The sequence below is a fragment of the Somniosus microcephalus genome, unplaced genomic scaffold, assembly GCF_052327205.1.
Source record: "Somniosus microcephalus isolate GS21.2 unplaced genomic scaffold, FLI_Smic_1.0 unresolved_chr1, whole genome shotgun sequence".
NCBI lineage: Eukaryota > Metazoa > Chordata > Chondrichthyes > Squaliformes > Somniosidae > Somniosus > Somniosus microcephalus.
The window spans coordinates 164,712,101-164,725,348 of NW_028225179.1; the positions used below are offsets into that span (position 1 = coordinate 164,712,101).

The 13,248-nt window shown below is 49.3% G+C and overlaps 1 protein-coding gene across 3 annotated transcripts in view; it reads left to right on the forward strand.

Moving 5' to 3' along the window:
• The window catches only part of LOC147096468 (butyrophilin subfamily 2 member A2-like), a 30,091-nt gene that overhangs the window by 5,707 nt on the left and 11,136 nt on the right, over nt 1-13,248 (forward strand). For all 3 annotated transcript variants that reach the window (XM_085975254.1, XM_085975252.1, XM_085975253.1), the window contains exon 4: nt 8,674-8,785. In XM_085975254.1, coding sequence (XP_085831380.1) covers nt 8,674-8,785 — 112 coding nt within the window. The remainder of the gene's footprint in view (nt 1-8,673; nt 8,786-13,248) is intronic.

Below are 13,248 nucleotides of genomic sequence, written 5' to 3' on the forward strand. Positions count from 1 at the left end.
CCCTTCATCCAAGTCATTAATATAGAATTGTAAATAGTTGAGACCCTGTGGTAAACCACTGTTATTGTTGTTCACCATTGTTGTTGTTGCACACTGTTGTATCTATGCATGCCTCAGCTGGCTCCACCCCTGGCTCCACCCACATGCCCAGGTATAAAGGTGACTGCTCTGCAGGCCCCTGCCTTCTTGGAAACCAGTCAACCACGAGAGGCATGCTCTGTTCTTTGTTAATAAAAGCCTTTTAGTTACTCTCCTAACTCTCCGTCTTTTATGAGTAATTGATAGCGCATCAATTTTATTAACAAAAACAAAATGTCGGCACCAAACGCTGAGCAGCAGGCGCTGCAGCAAATGACGGCACCAAACGCTGAGCAGCAGGCGCTACTGCATGCCCTCAGACCAACATGCCTGGACCTAGACCCTCAAGAGGCGGGTTCGTCTACCAAGTTCGCACAATGGCTGCGTTGCTTCGAAGCTTACCTGGAAGCCTCGGCCGTGACACTAGATGGAAACAAACTAAAAATCCTGGCCTCCAAGGTGGGCCACCAAGTCTACACGCTCATCCAGGACGCGACTACCTACGCGGCGGCTATCGATCTGCTAAAAGGACAATACACACGCCCGGTAAATACGGTTTATGCCAGACACCTCCCGAGATCCCGCAAACAGCAGTCCAGGGAATCGGTGGAGGCATTCCTACGGGCACTACAGATACTCGGCCGAGCCTGCGATTGTAAAGAGGTATCGGCCGCGACACACGCGGAGGGACTTATCCGAGATGCCTTCGTTGCGGGCCTCAAATCCGACTACTCCCGGCAGAGACTGCTGGAGAAGGGCGAAATCGACCTGAAGAAGGCAGTGTCCCTCGCGCTCTCGCTAGACGCGGCCCACTGGAATATGGACGCATTCTCCCCTAACCGCTCCGCACCGTGGACGCCGCAACCTTGGGTCATGGGACCGCCACCCCCAGCACCAACTGCTGCGGCGATGTCCAAGGGCCCGAAATGTTACTTTTGTGGCCAGGCAAAACACCCCAGAGCACGCTGCCCGGCGAAAAACGCTACCTGCTCTGGCTGCGGGAAGAAAGGACACTACGTCAGCGCCTGCAAAGGTAAAACCGCTAACGCCAGCAGCGCCGCGTGTGAACCGTGGGGGCAGCCATCTTGTCCGCCATCTTGGACACCTCCAGCCGCGTGGGGATCGGGATCATGGGTGCAGCCATTTTTGTCCGCCATCTTGGACGCCTCCAACTCCAATCGCGGGTGACCCGGACTCAACCACCGCCTCGTCTGACGACCACAGCAACTCGCTCGACCATACGCTGGCCTCCGTGACGCTGGACCAATCTCTCCCTCGCCAACTGTCCAGGTCCATGATGGACATTACGGTAAACGGCCGCGCCACTACCTGCCTTTTCGACAGCGGGAGCACGGAGAGCTTTATCCACCCCGACACGGTGCGCAGTTACTCTCTCCCGGTCCTGCCAACGCGCCATCGGATCTCTATGGCTTCCAAATCCCATTCAGCAGACGTCGGTGGCTACTGTGTAGTGACCCTTTCAGTAAGGGGCACAGAATACAAAAATTTTAAACTTCTTGTCCTGCCCCATCTCTGCGCTGCCGTTCTACTGGGGTTGGATTTTCAGTGCCACCTTAAAAGTGTCACATTAGCGTACGGTGGACCCCTCCCCCCACTCACAGCCTGCAGCCAGCAGCTTTTAAATCGCCCGCCGCGCACCATTTGCAGCCTCTCCACGCTTAAAGTCTCCCCCCCCCCCCCCCCTTGTTCGCTAACCTCACCCGCGACTGTAAGCCTATCGCTACCAAAAGCAGGCGGTACAGTGCCGGGGATAGGAGCTTCATTAAATCCGAAGTAGCAAGACTCCTGAAGGAAGGGATTATTGAGGGTAGCACTAGCCCATGGCGAGCACAAGTGGTGGTAGTGAAGACTGGCGAAAAACAGCGCCTAGTTATTGACTACAGCCAGACGATCAATCGCTACACCCATGTAGATGCATACCCACTCCCCCGCATATCTGACATGGTCAATCAGATAGCACAATACCGGGTGTTCTCGACGATTGATCTGAAGTCGGCATACCACCAGCTCCCCATCAGGGCTGAGGACCGCCAGTACACAGCTTTTGAAGCTGACGGTCGTCTCTACCACTTCCTCCGAGTCCCCTTCGGCATCACCAACGGGGTTTCGGTCTTCCAAAGGGAGATGGACCAAATGGTTGACCAGAACGCGCTGCAGGCCACCTTCCCCTATCTAGGCAACGTCACCATCTGCGGCCACGACCAGCAGGACCATGACGTTAACCTAGAGAAATTCCTCCGTACAGCCCAGCGGCTGAATCTAACATACAACAAGGACAAATGTATGTTTCGCACCACGCGCCTCGCCATTCTTGGCTGCGTAGTGGAGAACGGAGTCATCGGCCCCGACCCCGACAGAATGCGCCCCCTTATGGAGCTCCCCCTCCCCCACTGCCAAAAAGCACTGAAGAGATGCCTAGGGTTTTTCTCGTACTATGCTCAGTGGGTGCCCAACTATGCGGACAAAGCCAGACCCCTCATGAAGTCCACCTCCTTCCCCCTGACAGCGGAGGCATGTGCAGCCTTCACTCTCATAAAAAGAGATATTGCGAAGGCCACAATGCACGCAGTGGATGAGTCTATCCCTTTCCAAGTGGAGAGCGACGCATCCGACTTCGCCCTAGCTGCAACCCTTAACCAGGCGGGGAGACCCGTGGCCTTTTTCTCAAGGACCCTCCAGGGCCCCGAGACTCGACACTCCTCTGTCGAAAAGGAGGCCCAGGCCATTGTGGAAGCGGTGCGACATTGGGGGCATTACCTGGCCGGAAAACGATTTACCCTGCTCACTGACCAGCGTTCAGTAGCTTTTATGTTTAGCAATAAGCAGAGGGGCAAAATCAAGAACGACAAGATCTTGAGGTGGAGATTTGAACTCTCCACCTACAATTACAATATCTTGTACCGGCCCGGGAAACTCAATGAGCCCCCAGATGCCCTATCACGTGGTACATGCGCCAACGCGCAGGTTGATAGACTGCAGACCCTCCACAATGACCTCTGCCACCCGGGGGTCACCAGGTTCTTCCATTTCATCAAATCCCGTAACCTGCCCTACTCCATCGAGGAGGTCAGGACCATGACCAGGAACTGCCAAATCTGTGCCGAGTGCAAACCGCATTTTTATAGGCCAGGCAGAGCAAGCCTGATCAAGGCCACTTGCCCCTTCGAGCGCCTGAGCGTCGATTTTAAAGGGCCCCTCCCCTCCTCTGACCGCAACGTGTACTTTCTCAACATAATTGATGAGTACTCCCGTTTCCCGTTTGCCATCCCTTTCCCAGACATGACCAGTACCACGGTCATTAAAGGTCTGAATGACCTTTTCGCCTTGTTCGGCTTCCCTAGCTATATCCATAGCGACCGGGGCTCATCCTTTATGAGCGACGAACTCCATCAGTACCTGCTCATGAGAGGTATTGCTACAAGCAGAACCACCAGCTACAACCCCCGGGGGAACGGCCAGGTGGAAAGAGAGAACGCGATGGTTTGGAAGGCCGTCCTCTTAAACTTAAAATCTAAGGGCCTTCCGACCTCTCGCTGGCAGGAGGTCCTCCCTGCGGCGCTCCACTCCATTCGGTCACTGCTTTGTATGGCCACCAATGCAACCCCCCATGAAAAAATGTTCACTTTCCCCAGGAAGTCCACATCGGGGACCTCGCTACCGACATGGCTGACGTCTCCAGGACCCGTCCTACTGCGGAAGCACGTGAGGTCACATAAAACGGACCCCCTGGTCGAGAGGGTGAGCCTCCTCCACGCCAACCCCCAGTATGCTTACGTGGCGTACAGTCTCCATACGAGACCTCGCACCTTCGGGTGCCCCTGAAACACTACCATTGCCATCCACCACTACCCACAACCCAACCCCTGTAGACGGCATGCCGCAGCCCCAGGACCCGTCATTGACCACCCAACCACTCAATGAGACGCCAGATTCAACGTTGGATGCTGCACTATCACCGCCGCCACCACGACGATCAGGACGGCATACAAGGCCACCTAATAGACTTACTTAGACGAACCTTTAGTACAATTCACCCCGCCGGACTCAATTTTAAACAAGGGGTGAATGTGGTAAACCGCTGTTATTGTTGTTCACCGTTGTTGTTGTTGTTGCACACTGTTGTATCTATGCATGCCTCAGCTGGCTCCGCCCCTGGCTCCACCCACATGCCCAGGTATAAAGGTGACTGCTCTGCAGCCCCCTGCCTTCTTGGAAACCAGTCAACCACGAGGGGCATGCTCTGTTCTTTGTTAATAAAAGCCTTTTAGTTACTCTCCTAACTCTCCGTCTTTTATGAGTAATTGATAGCGCATCAGACCCCAGCACTGATCCCTGCGGCACCCCACTAATTACAGTTTGCCAACCTGAAAATGACCCATTTACCCTAACTTTCTGTTTTCTGTTAGTTAGCCAATCCTCTATCCATGCTAATATATTACCCCCAACCCCATGAGCTCTTATCTTGTGCAGTAACCTTTTATGTGGCACCTTATCGAATGCCTTCTGGAAATCCAAATACACAACATCTACTGGTTCCCCTTTATCCGCCCTGCTCATTACATCCTCAAAGAACGCCAGCAAATTTGTCAAACATGATTTCCCTTTCATAAAACCATGCTGACTCTGCTTGACTATATTATGATTTTCTAAATGTCCTGCTACCATTCCCTTAATGATGGACTCCAGCATTTTCCCAATGACAGATGTTAGGCTAACTGGTCTATAATTGCCTGCTTTCGGTCGCCCTCATTTCTTAAATAGGGGCGTTACATTTGTGATTTTCCAGTCCGCTGGGACCTCTCCAGAATCCAGGGAATTTTGGTAGATTACAGCCAATGCATCCACTATCTCTGCAGCCACCTCTTTCAAGAACCTAGGATGCAGGCCATTGGGTCCAGGAGACTTGTCCACCTTTAGTCCCATTAGTTTGACTAGTACTTTTTCTCTAGTGATAGTGATTGTTTTAAGTTTACCACCCCACCCCACCCCACCCCAATAGCCCCTTCATTATCCATTATTGGGATGTGTTTAGTGTCTTCTACCATGAAGACCGATACAAAATATTTGTTCAAAGTCTCCGCTGTTTCCCATTATTAATTCCCCAGACTCTTTTTATATACCTATAGAAGCTCTTTGTCTGTTTTTATATTTCCTGCTAGCTTACTCTCATAAGCTATCGTCTCTCTCATTTTTAGTCATCCTTTGCTGGTTTTTAAAAATTTTCCAATCCTCTGGTCTTCCACTATTCTTCGCAACATTGTATGCCTTTATTTTTGATTTGATACCATCCTATACTTCCTTAGTTAGCCACGGATCGTTCGTCCTTCTCTTAGAGTCTTTCTTTTGCACTGAAATATAGAAGACAGGATAGGAGCAGGAGTAGGCCATTCGGCCCCTCGAGCCTGCTCTGCCATTCGATGAGATCATGGCTGATCATCCAAACTCAGTACCCCGTACCTGCCTTCTCCCCATATCCCTTGATCCCTTTAGCTCTAAGAAATATATCTAACTCCTTCTTGAATATATTTAAAGACTTGGCCTCAACCGCCTTCTGTGGTAAAGAATTCCACAGGTTCACCACTCTCTGGGTGAAGAAATTCCTCCTCATCTCTGCCCTAAATGGCTTACTCCTTATCCTTAGACTATGACCCCTGGTTCTGGACTCTCCGACCATCGGGAACATCCTTCCTGCATCTAGTTTGTCCAGACCTGTCAGAATTTTATAAGTTTCGATGAGATCCCCTCTCATTCTTCTAAACTCCAGCGAGTACAAGCCCAATTGACCCAATCTCTCCTCGTACGTCATTCTTGCCATCCCAGGTATCAGCCTGGTGAATCTTCGCTGAACTCCTTCCATGGCAAGAACATCCTTCCTCCAGATAAGGCGATCAAAACTGCACAGAATACTCAAGATGTGGTCTCACCAAGGCCCTGTAGAACTGCAGCAAGACATCCTTGTTCCTGTACTCAAACCCTCTCGCTATGAAGGCCAACATGCCATTTGCCTTCTTAACCGCCTGCTGCACCTGCATGCTTACCTTCAGCGACTGGTGCACAAGGACACCCAGGTCTCGTTGCAATTCCCCTTCTCCCAATCTATTGCCATTCAGATAATCTGCTTTCCTGTTTTTGACACCAAAGTGGATAACCTCACATTTATCCACGTTATATTGCATCTGCCATGCTTTTGCCCAATCACCCAAACTGTCCAAATCATCCTGGAGTTTCTCGGCATCCTCCTCATAGCACACACGCCCACCCAGCTTTGTGTCGTCTGTAAATTTGGAGATATTACATCTGGTTCCCTTGTCTAGATCATTAATATATATTCTGAATAGCTGGGTTCCAAGGACCGATCCCTGCTGTACCCCACTAGTCACTGCCTGCCACTCGGAAAAAGATCCGTTTATTCCAACTCTTTGCTTTCTGTCTGCCAACCAGTTCTCTATCCAAGTCAATACCTTGCTCCCAATCCCATGTGCCTTAACTTTACACGCTAATCTCTTAGGCGGGACCTTATCGAAAGCCTTCTGAAAGTCCAAATACACCACATCCACTGGTTCTCCCATATCTATTTTACCAGTTACATCCTCAAAAAATTCCAGTAGATTAGTCAAGCACGATTTACCTTTTGTAAATCCATGTTGACTTTGTCCGATCCTGTCACTGTTTTCCAAGTGCTCTGCTATTACATCTTTTATAATGGACTCTAGCATTTTCCCCACTACCGATGTCTGGCTTACCGGTCTGTAATTCCCCGTTTTCTCGCTACCACCTTTTTTGAATAGTGGGGTAACATTAGCTACCCTCCAATCCATGGGTACTGTTCCAGATTCCATCGAATGCTGGAAGATGATCAGCAAAGCATCAACTATTTCTTGGGCCACTTCATTAAGTACCCTAGGATGTTGATTATCAGGCCCTGGGGATTTATCGGCCTTCAATACCATCAATTTCCCTAACTGCGTTTCCCTACAAATACTGATTTCTTGCAGTTCCTCCCTTTCATCAGACCCTATGTTCCCCGACATCTCTGGGAGGTTATTTGTGTCCTCCTTTGTGAAGACAGAACCAAAATATGTATTTAATTGGTCTGCCATTTCCTTGTTCCCCATTATAAATTCCCCTGATTCTGACTGCAAGGGACCTACGCTTGACTTCACCAAACTTTTTCTCTTCACATATCTATAAAAGCTTTTACAGTCAGTTTTTATGTTCCCTGAAAGCTTACTCTCCTATTCTATTTTCCCTTTCTTAATTAATCCCTTTGTCCTCCTTTGTTGAATCCTAAACTGCTTCCAGTCCTCAGGTTTACTGCTTTTGCTGGCCAATTTAAATGCCCTCTCCTTGGATCTTATGCTATCCCTAATTTCCCTTGTTAGCCATGGTTGAGTCACCTTTTTTGTTTTATTTTTATGCCAAACTGGGATGAATAAATTCTGTAGTTCATCCATGCGGTCTTTGAATGTTTGCCATTGCCTATCCACCGTCAACCCTTTGAGTGACATTCCCCAATCAATCCTTACCCAACTCGCGCCTCAGACCATCGTAGTTTCCTTTATTTAAATTTAGGACCCTAGTCTCTGAGTCGACCACATCATTCTCCATCTTAATGAACAATTCGATCATATTATGATCGCTCCGACCCAAGGGGCCTCGTACAACAAGATTGCTAATTAATCCATTCTTGTTACATAATACCCAGTCTAAGATGGCCTGATCTCTGGTTGGTTCCTCGACATATTGGTCCAGGAAACCATCCCGTAAACACTCCAGGAATTCCTCTTCTGCAGTATTGTTACTAATTTGGTTAGTCCAATCTATATGTAGATTAAAGTCACCCATGATGACTGCTGTGCCCTTATTGCACGCTTCTCTAATTTCCCTTTTAATGCCATCCCCAACCTCTGCATTACTGTTTGGAGGTCTATATACCACTCCCACTAACGTTTTCTGCCCCTTGGTATTTGTCAGTTCTACCCATACAGATTCCACATCATCAGAGCTAATATCCTTCCTTACAATTGTGTTAATCCCTTTTTTAACCAGCAATGCTACCCCACCTCCCTTTCCTTTTTGCCTATCTTTCCTGAATATTGAATACCCCTGGATGTTGAGTTCCCAGCCTTGGCCACCCTGGAGCCATGTTTCCATTTCCCAACCAAATCATGTTCGTTTACCTCTATTTGCGCAGCTAATTCATCCACCTTATTACAAATGCTCCTTGCATTAAGACACAAAGCCTTCAGGCTTGTTTTTTTAACGCTCTTAGACCTATTAGACTTATTGTTTACTGTGGCCATGTTTGATTTAAACCGTTGATTTCTCTGACTGCCACTTTTGCTTTTCTCCTTCCTATCTTTTGCTTTTATCCTTGTTTCCCTTTCCTTTGTCCCCCTGCTCAGGTTCCCAACCCCCTGCCACTTTAATTTAAACCCTCCCCCAGAGCACATGGGGTGAATGAAGTTGTGTGTACAGATCCTGATTCTGGGAGAATAGTCCGAGGGTTTGTAAATAATAATGGAGTATTAAATGGAAGTTAGAGGTTCAACGCAATGACTTTACTTCTTCCAGGGCCCAGGAATCATTGGATTGCTGTCCTTGTCCTCGTTCCTGCAATCTCCCTCGTGATACTCGTTTCTGTTAGTGTTGGGGAGGGAACGAATCAGAAATTCTACACTGAGCCGTGAGTATCATCTTCCGTCTCTTCATTCATAGAAACATAGAAGATAGGAGCAGGAGTAGGCCATTCGGCCCTTCGAGCCTGCTCCACCATTCAATGAGATCATGGCTGATCATCCAAATTCAGTACCCTCTCCCTGCCTTCTCCCCATATCCCTTGATCCCTTTAGCCTTAAGAAATATATCCAGCTCTTTCTTGAATATATTTAATGAACTGGCCTCCACTGCCCTCTGTGGCAGAGAATTCCACAGGTTCACCACTCTCTGGGTGAAGAAATTCCTTCTCATTTCTGTCCTAAATGGCTTACCCCTTATCCTTAGACTATGACCCCTGGTTCTGGACTCCCCGGCCATCAGAAACATCCTTTCTGCATCTAGTCTGTCCAGACCTGACAGAATTTTATAGGTTTCGATGAGATCCCCTCTCAATCTTCTAAACTCCAGAGAGTATAAGCCCAATCGACACAATCTCTCCTCATACGTCATTCCTGCCATCCCAGGTATCAGCCTGGTGAATCTTCGCTGCACTCCCTCCATGGCAAGAACGTCCTTCCTCAGGTAAGGTGACCAAAACTGCACACAATACTCAAGGTGCGGTCTCACCAAGGCCCTGTACAACTGCAGCAAGACATCCTTGTTCTTGCACTCGAACCCTCTTTCTATGAAGGCGAACATACCATTTGCCTTCTTGACCGCCTGCTGCACCTGCATGCTTGCCTTCAGCGACTGGTGCACAATAACACCCAGGTCTCTTTGCACTTCCCCTTCTCCCAATCTATTGCCATTCAAATAATAATCTGCCTTCCTGTTTTTGCCACCTTCTTCTCCACTAATATAGAACTGAGGTGAAGTCACATGGGTCGATGTGGAATGTTGGTGGTGAGGAAATGGCGATGGGCGGAGAGAATTGTCTGTAACTGAGACACAGATTCTGTCAATTCTGCTTGTCCTGGACTGTGGGCCTGTTCCGCAGGCATTGACTCAAACGTGGGGCCTTCCAACCGGAGAACACTTTCACCCATTCGCGTGGCTTGGATTCGAGCCCAGGCCTGTGAGGTGAAGGGCCAGTGTGGGGGCCTCACTGTGATACCCAGGCACCCCCCCCCCGTCCCACAACATTAAGTGCTTCATGTTCAGGAATGTCAGACAGTCCTGGAACATTCGAGTCTGAATTGTCCTGTGTTTCTCCACCAGTGCTGACCACCCACTGTGTAGTGTATGTGCTGTTAGAACCGGGTTTTCCTGGTCCTCGTCTTGAGTTCCGTAGTACGAAGAATGATTTCAGGCTCGAGGGTTCGGAGAGTTAAAACAACATTTTATTACTTCCGACTGTTCGCAGTGGTCACACAGTATATTGAGGTCTTTTACAGTACATTCGTGTCCCGAGAGTCACACCGGGTTAGGCACGTGTTGCCAGCATTTACGTCCCCGGGAGGTGTCTGACTCTCTTGATGATCCACACGTTTTCTGGCTAAGAGCGAATACCGGTAGGGAAGCCCCTTTTATACAGTGGGACAAGGGTCATTACATCACTTCCCTGGCAACAAGCGTTCTCCAATGGGGATCACTTAAGCCCTTTCAGTTTGGCCATGATCTGGTCTTCAGTCTGGCGGGCAAGTCCTGACTTGTCTCACTGCTGCATATGCCTTCCTGAAGTACCGGATCGTGATTGGGCACCGCACAATAGCTCGTCAGTCATCTTCTAGCTAGCAGTTAAGCCCTTTCAGTGACCTTTATTGCTCATTAACACTTGGCCGCAGGGTGGGGCAGGTGTCTCTCTTTTCTGCTAGCTTTGCACTTTGCAAAGCTGGGGCTGCTCTTTAATCTAATCTAGACTTTCCTTGTGCGAAGCCATTTTTGTAAGCCAATTCATCGTCCATTTTATTCACATTTCCACATTGCTTTAAGTCAGAACTACTTTTTACAGCTCCTGTATACTGTAGTACCGGCAGTAACCACACCGGTATATAAGCTGTGCGCATGCCTCTGTACTCCAGTCTAGAGATGACCCTCCTGCAGTAAAGACCTGTTTGTTTATGTACAGCATCCGTGTAATTCTTTATCCACTGAACCACGGATCTAACAGTGGCGACGAGTGTTGATGCGAATCTACCCGCAACATTAAACAAAAAAAACAAAAAAATAAATAGTTGAGTCCAGGAACACGGGCGTCGACCGCAAGCAACCGCCCAGCAGTCAGGCAGAGATCCAACTTCGCTGGGGAGGCTGTGGAGAGCCAGGCTTGGTTCCCCAGCCACAACGAGCAGTAAGAGAACGACGACAGGTCCAGAGCAGACCCTTCCCGAGCAGCGGCGGCTGGAGCCGACCGACGGCAGAGAGAGAGAGCCGGGCAGCGTCGATGGGGTAAGAAAGAGGGTGAAGAGAGCAGGGCGCAGCCGGGGATTGATCACCGAGCGGCGTCGAGGAAAAATACTGCAAACCGGAGAGAGAGAGGGTAAGAAACAGCCGGGTTCGAGACCGAGCGGCGTCGACAAATATCAAGAGAAGAACGCGCAGAGCACAGCCAGGGATCACGGGCTGATCAGGGTCCGCGGGGCGAAGCAAGGGGAGACGCCATTGAGCCGCGGAGAAGCAGGGAGAGCGCGGGAGGCGCCATTGAGAAGCAGGGAGCGCGCGGGAGGCGCCATTGAGCCGCGGAGAAGAAGGAAGAGCGCGAGAGACGCCATTTTGCGAAGTCGCAGCGGAGAAGACGGGCGAGCGCGGGAAGGAAGGAAAGCGCGGGAGACGCCATTTTGTGCCAGCGGAGAAGAAGGGGAAGCGCGGGAGGCGCCATTGGGGATAGTTAACGCACAACCAAGGATGCCGAAGAGTGGCAGTATCTCTACGTTCGACAATGAAGTCGAAGATTGGGCGACATATGTGGAACGTATTGAGGTGTACTGCAGGGCGAATGAAGTGCCAGATGCTAATAAAGCACTGGTTCTGTTAAATTCCATGGGTGCAAAAACTTATGGGTTACTGCGAAATCTAATAACCCCAGAGAAGCCGGTAAACAAGGATTTTGGAAGCATAGTAGAAATCCTACAGGACCACTTAAGCCCCACACCGCTGCTGATAGCAGAACGATTTAAGTTCCATAAAAGGAACCAACACAAAGACGAAAGCAATGCTGAGTACCTAACGGAACTGCGCAAGCTATCGAAATACTGCCAGTTTGGAGCAGGACTAGCAGACACGTTAAGGGACAAGTTTGTGTGTGGGCTACAAAGTGAAGGAACCCAGAAACGGCTTCTATCAGAAAAGGACCTTACGCTGGACAAAGCTTTCAGTATGGCAGTATCACACGAAGCAGCTGCAAGGGGCGCTGCAGAGATAAAACGGAGACCGCAAGAATACGGCACCAACGAAATGACCTATGGAACAGCGAAGTGCTACCGCTGCGGCAGAACAACACATGACCAGAAAGATTGTTGGTTCAAGGACCAAGTGTGGAGACAGTGTGGGAAAGCAGGACACATAGCAAGAGTCTGCAGGTCTGGGAAGAAAACCAACAGTAAGCAATCTCCACAGGAGAAGTACAAAAAGGTACACCAGGTGATGGACAGTGGTTCAGACGAACAGAAAAGTGACACAGACTCCGGAAGCAAGGAGCTGGGTTGTCTGAAACTACATAATGTAACCAAAATAGAGGATCACCAGACTATCTGGGTTACACTCAAGATAGACGGAGTCCAAGTGGAAATGGAATTGGACACAGGGTCAGCTCTAACAGTCATAAATCAAAGAGACTACAAGCGGCTATTTTCACACATACCCTTGAAAGCTACAGAGATTGTCTTGAAGACGTATACGGGGCAAAAAGTCTACCCCAAAGGAAAAATAAGGGTGAAAGTGACATATAAAGGTCAGGAAATACCTAAAATGGATATATATGTATTACCAAATGGAGGACCACCACTGCTAGGACGTGAGTGGATCCAGAAGATACATTTAGATTGGCATTCCATACAGACACTGAAAGTGGAGGCCAAAAAGGATGACGACGTCACACCTGGACGACTGTCAAAAATGCTAACTGATGCAAAATAAGTGTTCCAGGAAGGGCTAGGAACACTAAAAGGAATAACAGCAACAATTAAAATAGAGGATAATGCAAGCCCAAAGTTTCTGAAGGCCAGACCAGTGCCTTATGCGATCAGACCAGCGGTTGAAGCAGAGCTGGAAGGGTTGGAACGTTCAGGAGTACTGTCCAAAGTGGACTGGAGCGAGTGGGCTACACCCATCGTCCCTGTAATGAAGAGGTCGTTGAGTAATACGCCTGGGGAACCAAAGAAGATCCGCATCTGTGGGGATTTTAAGGTGACAGTGAACCCAGTCCTTCACACGGTGCAATATCCGCTTCCACGAATTGAGGATATTTTCGCCTCGCTATCTGGTGGTAAACGCTTCACCAAAATTGATCTAGCCCAGGCGTACTCGCATATGGAGGTAGAAGAAGCTTCGAAA